The sequence below is a fragment of the Amia ocellicauda genome, chromosome 14, assembly GCF_036373705.1.
Source record: "Amia ocellicauda isolate fAmiCal2 chromosome 14, fAmiCal2.hap1, whole genome shotgun sequence".
Lineage (NCBI taxonomy): Eukaryota > Metazoa > Chordata > Actinopteri > Amiiformes > Amiidae > Amia > Amia ocellicauda.
The window spans coordinates 24,318,417-24,336,068 of NC_089863.1; the positions used below are offsets into that span (position 1 = coordinate 24,318,417).

The window sequence follows — 17,652 nt, forward strand, 5'->3', positions numbered from 1 at the left end:
CGGTGATCCTGCCGCGCAACAACACGGCCTACCCCTGGGCCTGGCCGCGAGTGGGGCCCGCCCTGGACCTGGCGCTGCGCCGCATCAACGCCGACCCCGGCCTCCTGCCCCGGCACCATCTGCACTACGTCTTCGAGAGCAGCGAGGACGAGGGCGGCAACTGCTCGGACTACATCGCCCCGCTCAAGGCCGTCGACCTCAAGTTCTCGCACAGCCTCTGGGCCTTCGTGGGGCCCGGCTGCCACTACGCCGCCGCGCCGGTGGGCCGCTTCACCTCGCACTGGGGCGTGCCCATGGTGACGGCGGGCGCGGCGGCCTACGGCTTCTACAACCAGGGCAAGGTGTACTCGTCCATCACCAACACGGGCCCCACGGACAAGAAGCTGGGCGAGCTGGCCTGGCACATGCACCAGCACTACGGCTGGCGGGAGCAGGCCATGCTGGTGTTCGTGGATGACAAGATGGACGACCGGCCGTGTTACTTCGCCGCTGAGGGGCTGTACGAGGAGCTGACACGGGCCAACGTCACCATCGGAGAGTCGCTGTTCCCGGACGGCTCGGGCCAGGTGGACTACGACAAGCTGCTGCACGACATCCTCACCCAGGGCCGCGGTGAGTGCCACGTGTGCGACCCCCTGTACCATAAACTGTGCCCGCTACACCCACTGCACCCCAGTACACCCTGCAACCCTAACCCCTGTACCCCCTATTCGCACTGCAACCCCCCATCAGCACTGTACCCCCTGTACTCCTTACAGCTATCCTCTATATACCACCTGTACCCCCATCACAGCCATACCCCACTCACTCTGCCATACTCCACTCACTGTGCCATACTGCCTCTCAGTGTGCCATACCCCACTCACTATACCAGTGTTAATTTCATCAACGACCCATTGTCAGTGACGATAACTATGATGATAACAAGACGAAATACTCTGGAAAAAACTATAACTGAAAAGAAATGCCCTCTAAGGTTAGTTGACTAAAATGTGACAAAACGAAAATTAAATTAGACTAATGGACATAAATTACAGTATTTTGCAAGGCGGCTGGTCAGGGAGCTGTTTCATGGTCAAAAGTATGCATGCGTTGACTCGGTCAGAACCACAGAAATCTGTGCAACAGAATGTGACCCGATTGTACCCAAGCGTGTGTATCACTAAACATTGAACGCGCTTGGTGTGCTTTACTGTATTGGCCTTAACGTGAAGTACACATTGTGTGAAGTTAAAACGCCTCTTCTTTTGTATACAGGACTGGTATACAATTAGTAAACTAATTAGTAAAGTTAGAATCTAATTGGTTAACTTATATGTACAGCAAGACAAGTTAAGTGCTTACAGCATGAAGCGCAATTCACGCTTGACTACAGTAGAGCTTAACAATATGCTTATGCTTGTAATATCACTGTAAACATGCAGTATTTTGTGTATCAGTGGGGGGCATGTTTGAAAATGAATTGTTAATGCAACAGCCATTTGAAATGTTAATATTGTCAGTGAATGTGCGCACTGGAATATGAAAATACAAATGGCATGATTATATTTGCATTCAGACCTAAATAACGCGTGCATTAATGGAAATGCAACTGTGGGATTACATTTGCATTTGAATAAAGTTCAGAGATATGCTTCATACTGTTCTGTAACTCTATTTTTATTACACACATTTTCAAGACAGACTTCAAACTGAAAATAATGTGAATTAGTAATTTGTGACCATGAAGTTTCCAATAGCTGTTTGTGACTTGTCAATCAATATGTTTTGTATCCATCCACTAATTGATGTAAACATCTGGCATCAGACATAATGCATAATGGTGATAATGAAGTAAAACAAATTACACTGACTAAACCTAGACTAACATGGCAAGGGGTTTTCATCAACTAATATTAACTAAAACTAATGAAAGATGAAATGACTACAATGTCAAAGACTAAAACTAAATCTAAAATACCTACCTCATTGTGCCATTACCGCCTCACTGTGCCCTCACTGTGCCATTACCCCCTCGCTGTGCCCTCACTGTGCCATACCCCCCTCACTGTGCCCTCACTGTGCCATACCCCCTCACTCTGCCCTCACTGTGCCATACCCACCTCACTGTGCCATACTCCTTCACTGTGTCCTCACTGTGCCCCTCCGTGCCATTACTCACCTCACTGTTCCATAACCCCCTCTCACTGTGCCATTACCCCTCTCACTGTGCCCTCACTGTGCTGTTACCTCCTCGCTGTGCCCTCACTTTGCCATTACTCTCACTGTGCCATACCCCTTTCTCACTGTGCTATTAATGCTCTCACTGTGCCATTAATGCTCTCACTGTGCCCTTACTGTGCCATACCCCCTCTCACTGTGCCATACCCCCCCCGGAACTGTGTTAATTGTGTCCATCTGGAAGGCATCTCTGTCCAGCGCTCAGAGGCGCGAGTGGTGGGCGGGGGGGGGGCAGGGACAGCCTGAGTGGAAGCACATGGATGGGACTGGGGGGGGTGTGTATAAGTTCTGGGATCAATTATGGCACTGGAGACTGGCGAGGTATCACCGCCCCCTGAGACTCGTAGCGATGGTCCTCGTGGTCTGCTTTCCTGTAACCCCTGTGTGCGGGGGGCTTTGTATAGTGTAGTCGTACCACTCAGTAAATCCCCTCCAGTGCGCCCCAGTCGCGCCCCACTGCCGTTACCCTATAAGGCCAGGAGGTGCAGCCACGGCACGGAGGTATTTCCTGTAGAACATTGCGTCTGGCCTCGGCTTGTTTTCTTGTCGTCTTTTTTTGTGTGTGTGTGTGTGTGTGTTGTTCTTTGAGTGCGTTTCTGGCATCTTTCATTCGTTTTTTTATCGCCGATGTCACAAACTCTCCTCTCTGCTCACGGCAAGGCACTGACTGGTGCTGACTGTCGCCCGTGTTTACAGCCGGGCTGGGCCACCTGGCTGGCTCTCTGATTGGGTGGGTGGGCGGGTGTCTGGCTCGGCGATGACGCAAAAGCATGGCATTTATCACGGCTTTGTGGGTTTGTGTGACGGTGTGTGACTTTGTGTGTGTTTGTATGAGTGTTTGCATGAGTGTGTGTGTGACTGTGTGTGGGTGAGTGCGTGTGTGTGACTATGTGCGTGTGTGTGAGTGTGTGGATGGGTATGTGTGTGTCTGACTATGTGTGTGTGCGTGTGAGTGAGTGTGTGTGACGGTGCGTGTGAGTGTGTGTGAGTATGTGTGTGACTGTGCGTGCATGTGTGTGTGTGTGTGTGTGTGTGTGTGTGTGTGAAAGTGCATGTGTGAATGTGTGTGACTGTGTGTGTGTGCGTGTACGTGTGCGTGTGTGACTGTGTGTGTCCGCAGTGAGTGAGAGTGTGTGTGTGTGACTATGTGCGTGAGTGTGTGCGTGTGTGAGAGTGTGTGTGTGTGACTATGTGCATGTGAATGTGTGTGTGTGTGTGACTATGTGCATGTGAATGTGTGTGTGTGTGTGTGACTATGTGCGTGAGTGTGTGTGACTGTGTATGTGAGAGTGTATGTGTGGGTGTGTGTGTGTGTGACTGTGTGTGTCCACAGTGAGTGTGAGTGTGTGTGTGTGTGTGTGTGTGTGTGTGTGTGTGAGAGAGTGTGTGTGACTATGTGCATGTGCGTGAGTGTGCGTGCGTGTGTGTGACTGTGTGTGTGTGTGTGTGTGTGTGTGTGAGACTATGTGCCTGTGACTGCGTGCGTGTGTGTGGGTGTGTGTGCGTGTGTGTGCGTGTGTGTGGGTGTGGGTGTGTGGGTGTGACTATGTGCGTGTGAGTGAGTGTGTGACTGTGTGTGTGCGTGTGACTGTATGTTTGGGGAAGCATTTGTGAATGTTGTTGATGATGTTGTTATATCATTTGATCCCCGATGTTGTCATGGCATTTGGCGTCACACCAGCACTAAAGCGTTTTTGTATTTAGCCGACCGAACAGCACTAACATCTGTCGTTATTTATTAATGTATTTATTTATTTTAATGAAGGGCTCGATTTGATTTGATTGGAGAACCTGTTTCCTGGCGCCCGATTCTTGGTTCCATTCTCACTTCCAGGAATGAATATTAACGAGTGTAATTGCTGTCATTATGTAGTCTTGGAGTACGGCACAGTGTGCCGCGGAGGAGAAAGTCAGGTGCGACGGACGGGCAGGGGAGATGGGGGGGCAGAGAGGGTGTGTGGGGGTGGTGGGGTGTACAGGAGGATTGTTTCCGTGGTGACCACAAACGTATATGCCAGAGCGGAGGCAGACGCCGGAGAGGGGGAGAGGGAGAGGGAGGGAGGGAGGGTCACATGTCTAGTGTCAAGAGCTTCTGAAAGGCAAGATCCCAGTTTGCTGAGTAATAATAATCATTATCATAATAATAATGGATTTCCCCCTCTGCCCTCTCTCTGACCCTGAAAGTGTTTTTTTCCCTTCTCTGTCAATGTTTTTTTTTTTTTACGTTTCTCTGCTTTTATTTCTGTATTATTATTATTATTATTATTATTATTATTAATAATAATAATAATAATAATAATAATAATAATAATAATAATATTAATCAGAGTTCCATGCTATCATTTGGATAATTGTATGTTTCTCTGAAAGTGCGCAGCCCTCTGTGCCAATCAATCTCACTATATTATACTACACTATACTGCACTGTACTATACTGCACTGTACTATACTATACTGTACTGCGCTGCACTATGCTATACTGCACTATGCTGTGCTCTACTGTGTTGCACTGTGCTATACTGCACTATGCTGTACTCTGTGTTGCACTATGCTATACTGCACTATGCTGTACTCTACAGTGTTGCACTATGCTATACTGCACTATGCTGTACTCTGTTGCACTATGCTATACTGCACTATGCTGTACTCTGTGTTGCACTATGCTATACTGCACTATGCTGTACTCTACTGTGTTGCACTGTGCTATACTGCAATATGCTGTACTCTACTGTGTTGCACTATGCTGTACTCTACTGTTGCACTGTGCTATACTGCACTATGCTATACTGCACTATGCTGTACTCTGTCTTGCACTATGCTATACTGCACTATGCTGTACTCTGAGTTGCACTATGCTATACTGCACTATGCTGTACTCTGTGTTGCACTATGCTATACTGCACTATGCTGTACTCTGTGTTGCACTATGCTATACTGCACTGTGCTGTACTCTGAGTTGCACTATGCTATACTGCACTATGCTGTACTCTACTGTGTTGCACTGTGCTATACTGCACTATGCTGTACTCTACTGTGTTGCACTATGCTATACTGCACTATGCTGTACTCTGTTGCACTATGCTATACTGCACTATGCTGTACTCTACTGTTGCACTATGCTATACTGCACTATGCTGTACTCTACTGTGTTGCACTATGCTATACTGCACTATGCTGTACTCTGTGTTGCACTGTGCTATACTGCAATATGCTGTACTCTACTGTGTTGCACTATGCTATACTGCACTATGCTGTACTCTGTGTTGCACTGTGCTATACTGCACTATGCTGTACTCTACTTTGTTGCACTATGCTATACTGCACTATGCTGTACTCTGTGTTGCACTGTGCTATACTGCACTATGCTGTACTCTGTGTTGCACTATGCTATACTGCACTATGCTGTACTCTACTGTGTTGCACTATGCTATACTGCACTGCACTATGCTGTACTCTGTGTTGCACTATGCTATACTGCAATATGCTGTACTCTACTGTGTTGCACTGTGCTATACTGCACTATGCTGTACTCTACTGTGTTGCACTGTGCTATACTGCACTATGCTGTACTCTGTGTTGCACTGTGCTATACTGCACTATGCTGTACTCTGTGTTGCACTACGCTATACTGCAATATGCTGTACTCTACTGTGTTGCACTATGCTATACTGCACTATGCTGTACTCTACTGTGTTGCACTATGCTATACTGCACTATGCTGTACTCTGTGTTGCACTATGCTATACTGCACTATGCTGTACTCTGTGTTGCACTATGCTATACTGCACTATGCTGTACTCTGTGTTGCACTATGCTATACTGCACTATGCTGTACTCTACTGTGTTGCACTATGCTATACTGCACTATGCTGTACTCTGTTGCACTATGCTATACTGCACTATGCTGTACTCTACTGTGTTGCACTATGCTATACTGCACTATGCTGTACTCTGTGTTGCACTATGCTATACTGCACTATGCTGTACTCTGAGTTGCACTATGCTATACTGCACTATGCTGTACTCTACTGTGTTGCACTGTGCTATACTGCACTATGCTGTACTCTGTTGCACTATGCTATACTGCACTATGCTGTACTCTACTGTGTTGCACTATGCTATGCTGCACTATGCTGTACTCTGTGTTGCACTGTGCTATACTGCAATATGCTGTACTCTACTTTGTTGCACTATGCTATACTGCACTATGCTGTACTCTACTGTGTTGCACTATGCTATACTGCACTATGCTGTACTCTGTGTTGCACTATGCTATACTGCACTATGCTGTACTCTGTGTTGCACTGTGCTATACTGCACTATGCTGTACTCTGTGTTGCACTATGCTATACTGCACTATGCTGTACTCTGTGTTGCACTATGCTATACTGCACTATGCTGTACTCTGTGTTGCACTATGCTATACTGCACTATGCTGTACTCTGTGTTGCACTATGCTATACTGCACTATGCTGTACTCTACTGTTGCACTGTGCTATACTGCACTATGCTGTACTCTGTGTTGCACTATGCTATACTGCACTATGCTGTACTCTACTGTGTTGCACTGTGCTATACTGCACTATGCTGTACTCTGTGTTGCACTATGCTATACTGCACTATGCTGTACTCTACTGTTGCACTATGCTATACTGCACTATGCTGTACTCTACAGTGTTGCACTATGCTATACTGCACTATGCTGTACTCTGTTGTACTATGCTATACTGCACTATGCTGTACTCTGTGTTGCACTATGCTATACTGCACTATGCTGTACTCTACTGTGTTGCACTGTGCTATACTGCAATATGCTGTACTCTACTGTGTTGCACTATGCTGTACTCTACTGTTGCACTGTGCTATACTGCACTATGCTATACTGCACTATGCTGTACTCTGTCTTGCACTATGCTATACTGCACTATGCTGTACTCTGAGTTGCACTATGCTATACTGCACTATGCTGTACTCTGTGTTGCACTATGCTATACTGCACTATGCTGTACTCTGTGTTGCACTATGCTATACTGCACTGTGCTGTACTCTGAGTTGCACTATGCTATACTGCACTATGCTGTACTCTACTGTGTTGCACTGTGCTATACTGCACTATGCTGTACTCTACTGTGTTGCACTATGCTATACTGCACTATGCTGTACTCTGTTGCACTATGCTATACTGCACTATGCTGTACTCTACTGTTGCACTATGCTATACTGCACTATGCTGTACTCTACTGTGTTGCACTATGCTATACTGCACTATGCTGTACTTTACTGTGTTGCACTATGCTATACTGCACTATGCTGTACTCTACTGTGTTGCACTATGCTATACTGCACTATGCTGTACTCTGTGTTGCACTATGCTATACTGCACTATGCTGTACTCTGTGTTGCACTGTGCTATACTGCACTATGCTGTACTCTACTGTGTTGCACTATGCTATACTGCACTATGCTGTACTCTACTGTGTTGCACTATGCTATACTGCACTATGCTGTACTCTACTGTGTTGCACTATGCTATACTGCACTATGCTGTACTCTACTGTGTTGCACTATGCTATACTGCACTATGCTGTACTCTACTGTGTTGCACTATGCTATACTGCACTATGCTGTACTCTACTGTGTTGCACTATGCTATACTGCACTATGCTGTACTCTACTGTGTTGCACTATGCTATACTGCACTATGCTGTACTCTACTGTGTTGCACTATGCTATACTGCACTATGCTGTACTCTGTGTTGCACTGTGCTATACTGCACTATGCTGTACTCTACTGTGTTGCACTATGCTATACTGCACTATGCTGTACTCTACTGTGTTGCACTATGCTATACTGCACTATGCTGTACTCTACTGTGTTGCACTATGCTATACTGCACTATGCTGTACTCTACTGTGTTGCACTATGCTATACTGCACTATGCTGTACTCTACTGTGTTGCACTATGCTATACTGCACTATGCTGTACTCTACTGTGTTGCACTATGCTATACTGCACTATGCTGTACTCTACTGTGTTGCACTATGCTATACTGCACTATGCTGTACTCTACTGTGTTGCACTATGCTATACTGCACTATGCTGTACTCTACTGTGTTGCACTATGCTATACTGCACTATGCTGTACTCTACTGTGTTGCACTATGCTATACTGCACTATGCTGTACTCTACTGTGTTGCACTATGCTATACTGCACTATGCTGTACTCTACTGTGTTGCACTATGCTATACTGCACTATGCTGTACTCTGTGTTGCACTATGCTATACTGCACTATGCTGTACTCTACTGTGTTGCACTATGCTATACTGCACTATGCTGTACTCTACTGTGTTGCACTATGCTATACTGCACTATGCTGTACTCTACTGTGCTGCAGGCGGGGCGCTGACCCCTCTCTCTCTCTCTCTCTCTCTCTCTCTCTCCCCTGGTTTGCACAGTCGACAGGAAGAGTTTCACAATATCACCCCCCCATCCCTCCACAGGGGCCAATACATCAACACACTCATCATCACAAATACAGGAAGAGACGCTGCAGGGCGCCAAGAGACACACACACACTCACATAGAGAGACACACACACTCACATAGAGAGACTCACACACTCACAAAGAGACTCACACACTCACATAGAGAGACACACACAGTCACATAGAGAGACACACACAGTCACATAGAGAGACACACACTCACATAGAGAGACACACACAGTCACATAGAGAGACACACACTCACATAGAGAGACACACACACTCACATAGAGAGACACACACTCACATAGAGAGACACACACACACATGAGACACACACACTCACATAGAGAGACACACACAGTCACATAGAGAGACACACACACTCACATAGAGACACACACTCACATAGAGAGACACACACTCACATAGAGAGACACACACTCACATAGAGAGACACACACAGTCACATAGAGAGACACACACTCACATAGAGAGACACACACACTCACATAGAGAGACACACACTCACATAGAGAGACACACACAGTCACATAGAGAGACACACACTCACATAGAGAGACACACACACTCACATAGAGAGACACACACACTCACATAGAGAGACACACACACACATGAGACACACACACTCACATAGAGAGACACACACACTCACATAGAGAGACACACAGTCACATAGAGAGACACACACAGTCACATAGAGAGACACACACAGTCACATAGAGACACACACACAGTCACATAGAGAGACACACACTCACATAGAGAGACACACACACTCACATAGAGAGACACACACTCACATAGAGAGACACACACACACATGAGACACACACACTCACATAGAGAGACACACACACTCACATAGAGAGACACACACTCACATAGAGAGACACACACACTCACATAGAGACACACACACACTCACATAGAGAGACACACACAGTCACATAGAGAGACACACACAGTCACATAGAGAGACACACACACTCACATAGAGAGACACACACTCACATAGAGAGACACACACACACATGAGACACACACACTCACATAGAGAGACACACACACTCACATAGAGAGACACACACAGTCACATAGAGAGACACACACAGTCACATAGAGAGACACACACTCACATAGAGAGACACACACAGTCACATAGAGACACACACACACTCACAAAGAGACTCACACACTCACATAGAGAGACACACACAGTCACATAGAGAGACACACACAGTCACATAGAGAGACACACACTCACATAGAGAGACACACACACACATGAGACACACACACTCACATAGAGAGACACACACACTCACATAGAGAGACACACACACACATGAGACACACACACTCACATAGAGAGACACACACAGTCACATAGAGAGACACACACACTCACATAGAGACACACACACAGTCACATAGAGAGACACACACTCACATAGAGAGACACACACACTCACATAGAGAGACACACACTCACATAGAGAGACACACACAGTCACATAGAGAGACACACACTCACATAGAGAGACACACACTCACATAGAGAGACACACAGTCACATAGAGAGACACACACACTCACATAGAGAGACACACACAGTCACATAGAGAGACACACACTCACATAGAGAGACACACACACTCACATAGAGAGACACACACTCACATAGAGAGACACACACAGTCACATAGAGAGACACACACTCACATAGAGAGACACACACACTCACATAGAGAGACACACACACTCACATAGAGAGACACACACACACATGAGACACACACACTCACATAGAGAGACACACACACTCACATAGAGAGACACACAGTCACATAGAGAGACACACACAGTCACATAGAGAGACACACACAGTCACATAGAGAGACACACACTCACATAGAGAGACACACACACTCACATAGAGAGACACACACTCACATAGAGAGACACACACACACATGAGACACACACTCACATAGAGAGACACACACACTCACATAGAGAGACACACACTCACATAGAGAGACACACACACTCACATAGAGACACACACACTCACATAGAGAGACACACACAGTCACATAGAGAGACACACACAGTCACATAGAGAGACACACACTCACATAGAGAGACACACACACTCACATAGAGAGACACACACTCACATAGAGAGACACACACACACATGAGACACACACACTCACATAGAGAGACACACACACTCACATAGAGAGACACACACTCACATAGAGAGACACACACACTCACATAGAGAGACACACACTCACATAGAGAGACACACACACACATGAGACACACACACTCACATAGAGAGACACACACACTCACATAGAGAGACACACACTCACATAGAGAGACACACACAGTCACATAGAGAGACACACACAGTCACATAGAGAGACACACACACTCACATAGAGAGACGCACACTCACATAGAGAGACACACACACACATGAGACACACACACTCACATAGAGAGACACACACACTCACATAGAGAGACACACACACTCACATAGAGACACACACACTCACATAGAGAGACACACACTCACATAGAGAGACACACACACTCACATAGAGACACACACACACTCACATAGAGAGATACACACACTCACATAGAGAGACACACACTCACATAGAGAGACACACACACACATGAGACACACACACTCACATAGAGAGACACACACAGTCACATAGAGAGAGACACACACACTCAAAAAGAGACATACACACACTCACATAGAGAGACACACAGTCACATAGAGAGAGACACACACACTCAAAAAGAGACATACACACACTCACATAGAGAGACACACACTCTCATAGAGAGACACACACACACAAAGAGAGACACACACACACTCACATGGAGAGACACACACACACTCACATAGAGAGACACACACACTCACATAGAGAGACACACACACACTCACATGGAGAGACACACACACACTCACATAGAGAGACACACACACTCACATGGAGAGACACACACACACTCACATAGAGAGACACACAGTCACATAGAGAGACACACACTCACATAGAGAGACACACACACTCACATAGAGAGACACACACACTCACATAGAGAGACACACACAGTCACATAGAGACACACACACTCACATAGAGAGACACACACAGTCACATAGAGACACACACACTCACATAGAGAGACACACACTCACAAAGAGACTCACACACTCACATAGAGAGACACACACACTCACATAGAGAGACACACACACTCACATAGAGAGACACACACAGTCACATAGAGAGACACACACAGTCACATAGAGAGACACACACAGTCACATAGAGAGACACACACTCACATAGAGAGACACACACACTCACATAGAGAGACACACACTCACAAAGAGACTCACACACTCACATAGAGAGACTCACACACTCACATAGAGAGACACACACACTCACATAGAGAGACTCACACACACTCACAAAGAGAGACACACACACACTCACAAAGAGACTCACACACTCACATAGAGAGACACACACACACAAAGAGAGACACACACACTCACATAGAGAGACACACACACACTCACATAGAGAGACACACACACATGAGACACACACACTCACATAGAGAGACACACACACTAACATAGAGAGACACACACACACTCACAAAGAGAGACACACACTCACATAGAGAGACACACACACACTCACATAGAGAGACACACACACACTCACATAGAGAGACACACACACACAAAGAGACACACACACACTCACATAGAGAGACGTCCTCACTCACATAGAGAGACACACACACACTCGCAAAGAGACTCACACACATACTTACTCACACTTTAACACACACACACACACACACAAACAAACACACAGACACACACACATATACTCACCCACACTGTAACACACAAAGACACACACAAACACACACACACACACACACACACACACACAGATGTGACATTCTGATGTGCCGTCACTCACACATCTGGAAACATCAACACCAGAAAACAGCAGCCTGGCGAGGGGTTGGGTGGCAGCCACTATATTCAGAGCTAAGTAGGGACCGTAATTGTAAGTGTGTGTGTAGTGGGGGGGACTGCACACCTTTACCAGCTGTTGCGTGTTGTGGTAGGTAGGTGGGTGGGGGGGGGGGGAGGGGCGCAGACATGACACACTGTTTGTGGAACATTTGCTTTCCGCTCCATCGGAGGGTCCCGCTCACCTCGTCCCAGGCGCCCCCCGGTCTCCCCGGTTACTGAGCCGCGTCCGCAGACACCGGAGAGAGGGAGGTAGAGAGAGAGGGATGCCTGCTGTGCTTTGGACGTCAGTAGTTGTGAAATCCTTTACTTTGTGTGCATAGACTGCCTAATCAATAAAAAGAATCAGACATACCTATATATATATATATATATATATATATATATATATATATATGAGAGAGAGAGAGAGAGAGAGAGTAAGAGAGAGAGAGAGAGAGAGAGAGAGAGAGAGAGAGAGAGAGAGGAATAATTATGTATTGACTTCCCATTATCTATATGACTCACGGCGATTATAACTCTCAGACAGTGGGGCTGACTCTGGTAACAATGGCTGGGAGAGAGCTGCGCACAATGGAGGCCATCGGGCATCCACCTCTCCGATGGGCAGGAGAGGAGAGTGGCAGCGTTGGGGGCGGGGGGCGATGGAGAGAGAGGGAGGGGGAGAGAGAGAGAGAGAGAAAGAGAAGGGAGGGGAGAGGAGAGGGAGAGGGAGAGAGAAGGGGGAAAGTTGGAGAGGGAGGGAGAGAGGGAGAAAGATGGGGAGAGAGGGAGAGGGAGATAGGGTCTGTGTGTTTGTGCTGGGGGAGTATTCTGTTTGTGTGTGTGTGCGTGTGCATGTGCGTGTGTCTATGTGCCCACGTGTCTGTGAGACTGTGAGAGAGAGAGAGAGAAAGAGAGGATGAGAGAGGGAGAGATGGGGAGAGGTGATCTAAGACGATAATTAAATGTCACCTGCCTCAGCTTGCTGCCTGTCTCTCTCAGACAGCGTCACAGCACTTTCTTTCTGTGTGCTTGTCTGTGGGGGGGGGGTTCCAACACGCAACAAAAAACAGCAGTGGCAAGGAAAGATGATTAGTCTGCACTGTGCTGTCTCCACACACCTGTAGAGTGTGTTCATCCACGGAGCGAGGGAGAGGGCGTGAGAAGAAGAGAGACCAGGATTGTGAGTGCGAGAGCGATGATGTAATGTGACTATGGTGGCCTCTGGAGGTCATACCCCCCCGTGCCACCTTGCCACACACAGTTATTCTGACGTCAAGTGCGCCAACTCCTGCTTCACTGCTTCCAGGACCACACTCTACCCCCTGTCTCTCTGTCCCTCTCACTCTCCATCCCTCTCTATCTCCTTCCCTCTCCTCCTCGGCCCTGGCTCCCAATCCATATGGCAGCGGTAAAAAAATAATTCTCAGAGCAGGTGGTGAGAGAAAGGGAGCGACAGAATGAAAGGAGGAGAGAGGGGAGGAAAGGAGCAGATGAGGGCCCAGAGCAGCATCACGTGAGGAAGACGAGACGGGTAGAGCCGCAGCGGGTTCGGTGCGCTGGAGTTCAGCTGGAGCTTTGAGAGAGAGAGAGACAGAGAGAGTTATGATGGGGGCAGCAGTCTAGTGTTACAGCAGGCAGGAGAGCAGAAAGGGAGGCGCGCAGGGAATTGACCAGGAGAGACGGGGCCAAGAGCCGAGCCGTATTGACGAAGGGGATCAAGGTGACTTTGCAGAGTGGGATTGATCCACTGCGCAGTGCTGTGTAGAGCAACACTAAGAGCTAAACTCAGTGTAACACGCATTGCGGGGTATAGGTGTGTTAAAACACAGATTGAAGTGCGTTTTTACCCAGTGTAGTTGTGTGTGCAAATGCTGACAGATCGACAGTGATTTGTAACGCACATAGTGTAGCTGAGACACCGACAAACACAAAACCGGTTTAACACACAGAGCGTGTAGTTGGTACTGACAAACAATCACAAAAACATTTTAACACACAGAGTATGTAGCTGAGACACTGACAGACAAAGACAACAATATTTTAACGCACAGAGTGTGTAGCTGAGACACTGACAAACACAAAAACAGTTTAACCCACATAGCGTGTAGTTGAGACTGACAAACACAAAAACAGTTTAACACACAGGGCGTGTAGCTGAGACACTGACAAACAATCACAAAAACATTTTAACGCACAGAGTATATAGCTGAGACACTGACAGACAAAGACAACAATATTTTAACGCACAGAGCGTGTAGCTGAGACACTGATAAACTGTCTAAACGGTGTGAGATCAGCACTCCGAGGGGAGGGGGCGAGAGATGTGAGACCTGGGGGGTTTTGGTGGGGGGGGGGGGTGCGGGAGATACAAAGGGAGAGAGATGGAGTGGGTGTACAATACATAATGGATGACTGTAATCTGACAGACCCACAGGAAGGTGGAGGGGGATACAACATCCAAACAACAAACAACGCAACAAATTAATTCCTTATTTTTTGCCATGGGAAAATCTTAACACACACACAACAGAGATGTGTTTATGTGAAAGGGGTCACAAGTGATCTGGTCAGAGTGACGCAGGTGGCTTTGGAGTTGGTGCTGGAGTGGAAAGCAGAGGAGTGTGAGAGAGAGAGAGAGAGATGTACAGTGGAGTGGAGAGAGGGCAGGGAGTTGCTAGAGAGGAGCTGACCCATGCAGCACCCCACTGTCGCACTGGGGCACAGTCCTGTTAAACGAGCACAGAGCCGAGTAGCACAGCCCTGTTCGATGAGCACAGAGCCTATGGAAGATCTACCAAGGTGATCTTTTGGGGATTTGTGTGGGGGGAGAGTTGTGTGTGTGTGTGTGGAGGGGGTCTCATTGCCCGTCTGCACAGCTCCAGGAAGTGCACCTCTGTACAGGGAGGGTGGTTCAAAGTTCACATCCTGCTGAAGCCATTAAAAGGGCAAACAATAGGGCAGGAAGCTGGAGGAGCAGGAATGTCAGCACGGCCCCTGGAGCCTTCTTGTGCCATACAGTAACACCCCCTCGCACTATCTATCTGCCCCCCCACTCTATCCCTCTGTTTCTCTCTCTCTCTCCCTCTTTCCTGCTCCCTTGCTGCCCCACCCCTGCCAGTCGAACCGTGCCAGGGCAGTGCGTCACTCGCCACTGAACACAGGAAATAATTGTCTCTCAATCGGTGTGAAAGCAGGCCATACACAACAGGTACACAAACAAACAATCACCGCCAACCGGACTGCGTATCAGATATCGGAGTTTTTAGACCGCAGCCCATTTAATCGATATCAGGACTAGAGAACGATCAGATATACGATAGGGAAAGAAGAACAGAGAATTGAGTAGTTCCTGTCTTTCTTTCTTTCTTTCTTTCTTTCTTTCTTTCTTTCTTTCTTTCTTTCGGTGTTGCGACACACACAGTGCCGTGTCTGAGTGCGCAGTTTGAACAGTGGGGGTACGGCACACACAGTCCAGCTGAACTAACAACAGCACTGGACACTGCAGCTCAGCTGGAGTGGGGGAGTGAGAGAAATAGCAGCAGGCTTAAAAAATGTGTGTGTGTGTGTGTGTGTTGGGGGAGGGTAGGTGTGTTGTGTGTGTGTGTGTGTGTTGTAGAGACTGACCTCTGCTAATTAGTGACACCGCCCCCCCCCCCTCACGGTCCCTGCAGGACACTAATTAGTGACGATGGAAAAGGCTACCCATTGCTGGGGGTGTCATCACCATGGCAACGCCCCCCCACACACTCACACAGATGCCTGATAGTTTTTAATTGGGTATGAAGACAGTTGACATTATGACATAACAGCCCCCCCCGCTACACAGCTGACATTTAATCTGCATCCCAATTTACAGCCATGACTCACCAGGTCCATTCCAGTCCAGTCCAGTCCAGTACAGTACAGTCAAGTCCAGTCCAGTCCAGTCCAGTCCAGTCCAGTCGGTTCCCTATATGGCAGCGGGCCGGTCCTCACTCCCTCTCCCGGTGTCCCTGCAGTGGTGTATGTGTGCTGCCCGCGGGACACGTTCCGGCAGCTCATGGTGCGCTTCCGCAAGGCCAACATGCCGCTGGATGAGTACGCCTTCTTCTACATCGACGTGTTCGGCTCCAGCCTGGACCCCCCGCCCGCCCGGCCCTGGGCCCGCAACGACCCGGACGACCAGCTGGCCAAGGAGGCCTTCCAGGTTTGTCCGCTCCTCCTCCTCCTCGTCCTCTGCCCCCTCTCCCTCCTCCTCCCATCTGCCTCCTCACTCCAGTGTGTGTCTGCCTGCCCCCCCCCAGGCTGTGACGATCATCACCTACAGTGAGCCCCAGAACCCGGAGTACCAGGAATTCGTGAGGGACCTGCGCAGAGAGGCCCGACGCAACTTCAGTTTCGAGATCGAGGACTCGCTGGTGAGAGAGTTATCCAATTAACCAATTAACAATTACTCAATTAATTGTTTCCCTTCGAGCACTCTGTCTGGTCGTTTCTCTCCCTTAGCCTGCTATACTCTGCTGGAACTGTAGTCTGAGCCCTTACAGGACACCACTGTCCCACTGGGCGCAGAAGAGGACAGCACAGCCCTGTCAAACAAGCTCAGAGGACATTCTCTCTCCCCTCTCTTTCCCTCTCACCCTTTCCATCTCCTTTCCACTCTCTCTCTCTCTGTCAGTGTCAGTGTGAGTCAACATTACAGCAGCTCCAGTCCTTGCCTGTTAAATATTCCCTGTTTCTATGACAACCTTGCATTCATAGAACCCATGTTTTTTTTTTAATTTGTTTTTCTTCCTCCTCTCTTTCCTTGTGCTGTTTTTATGGTTGTTTTGTGTTGGAGCCC

The 17,652-nt window shown here is 47.8% G+C and overlaps 1 protein-coding gene across 1 annotated transcript in view; it reads left to right on the forward strand.

The window, feature by feature from the left end:
• npr1b (natriuretic peptide receptor 1b) overlaps window positions 1–17,652 on the forward strand; it is a 33,930-nt gene that overhangs the window by 2,307 nt on the left and 13,971 nt on the right. The window contains exons 3-5 of the mRNA XM_066721288.1: window positions 1–612; window positions 16,829–17,016; window positions 17,114–17,227. The exon at window positions 1–612 is cut by the window's left edge and continues 422 nt beyond it. Of these exons, the coding sequence (XP_066577385.1) occupies window positions 1–612; window positions 16,829–17,016; window positions 17,114–17,227 (914 nt within the window). The remainder of the gene's footprint in view (window positions 613–16,828; window positions 17,017–17,113; window positions 17,228–17,652) is intronic.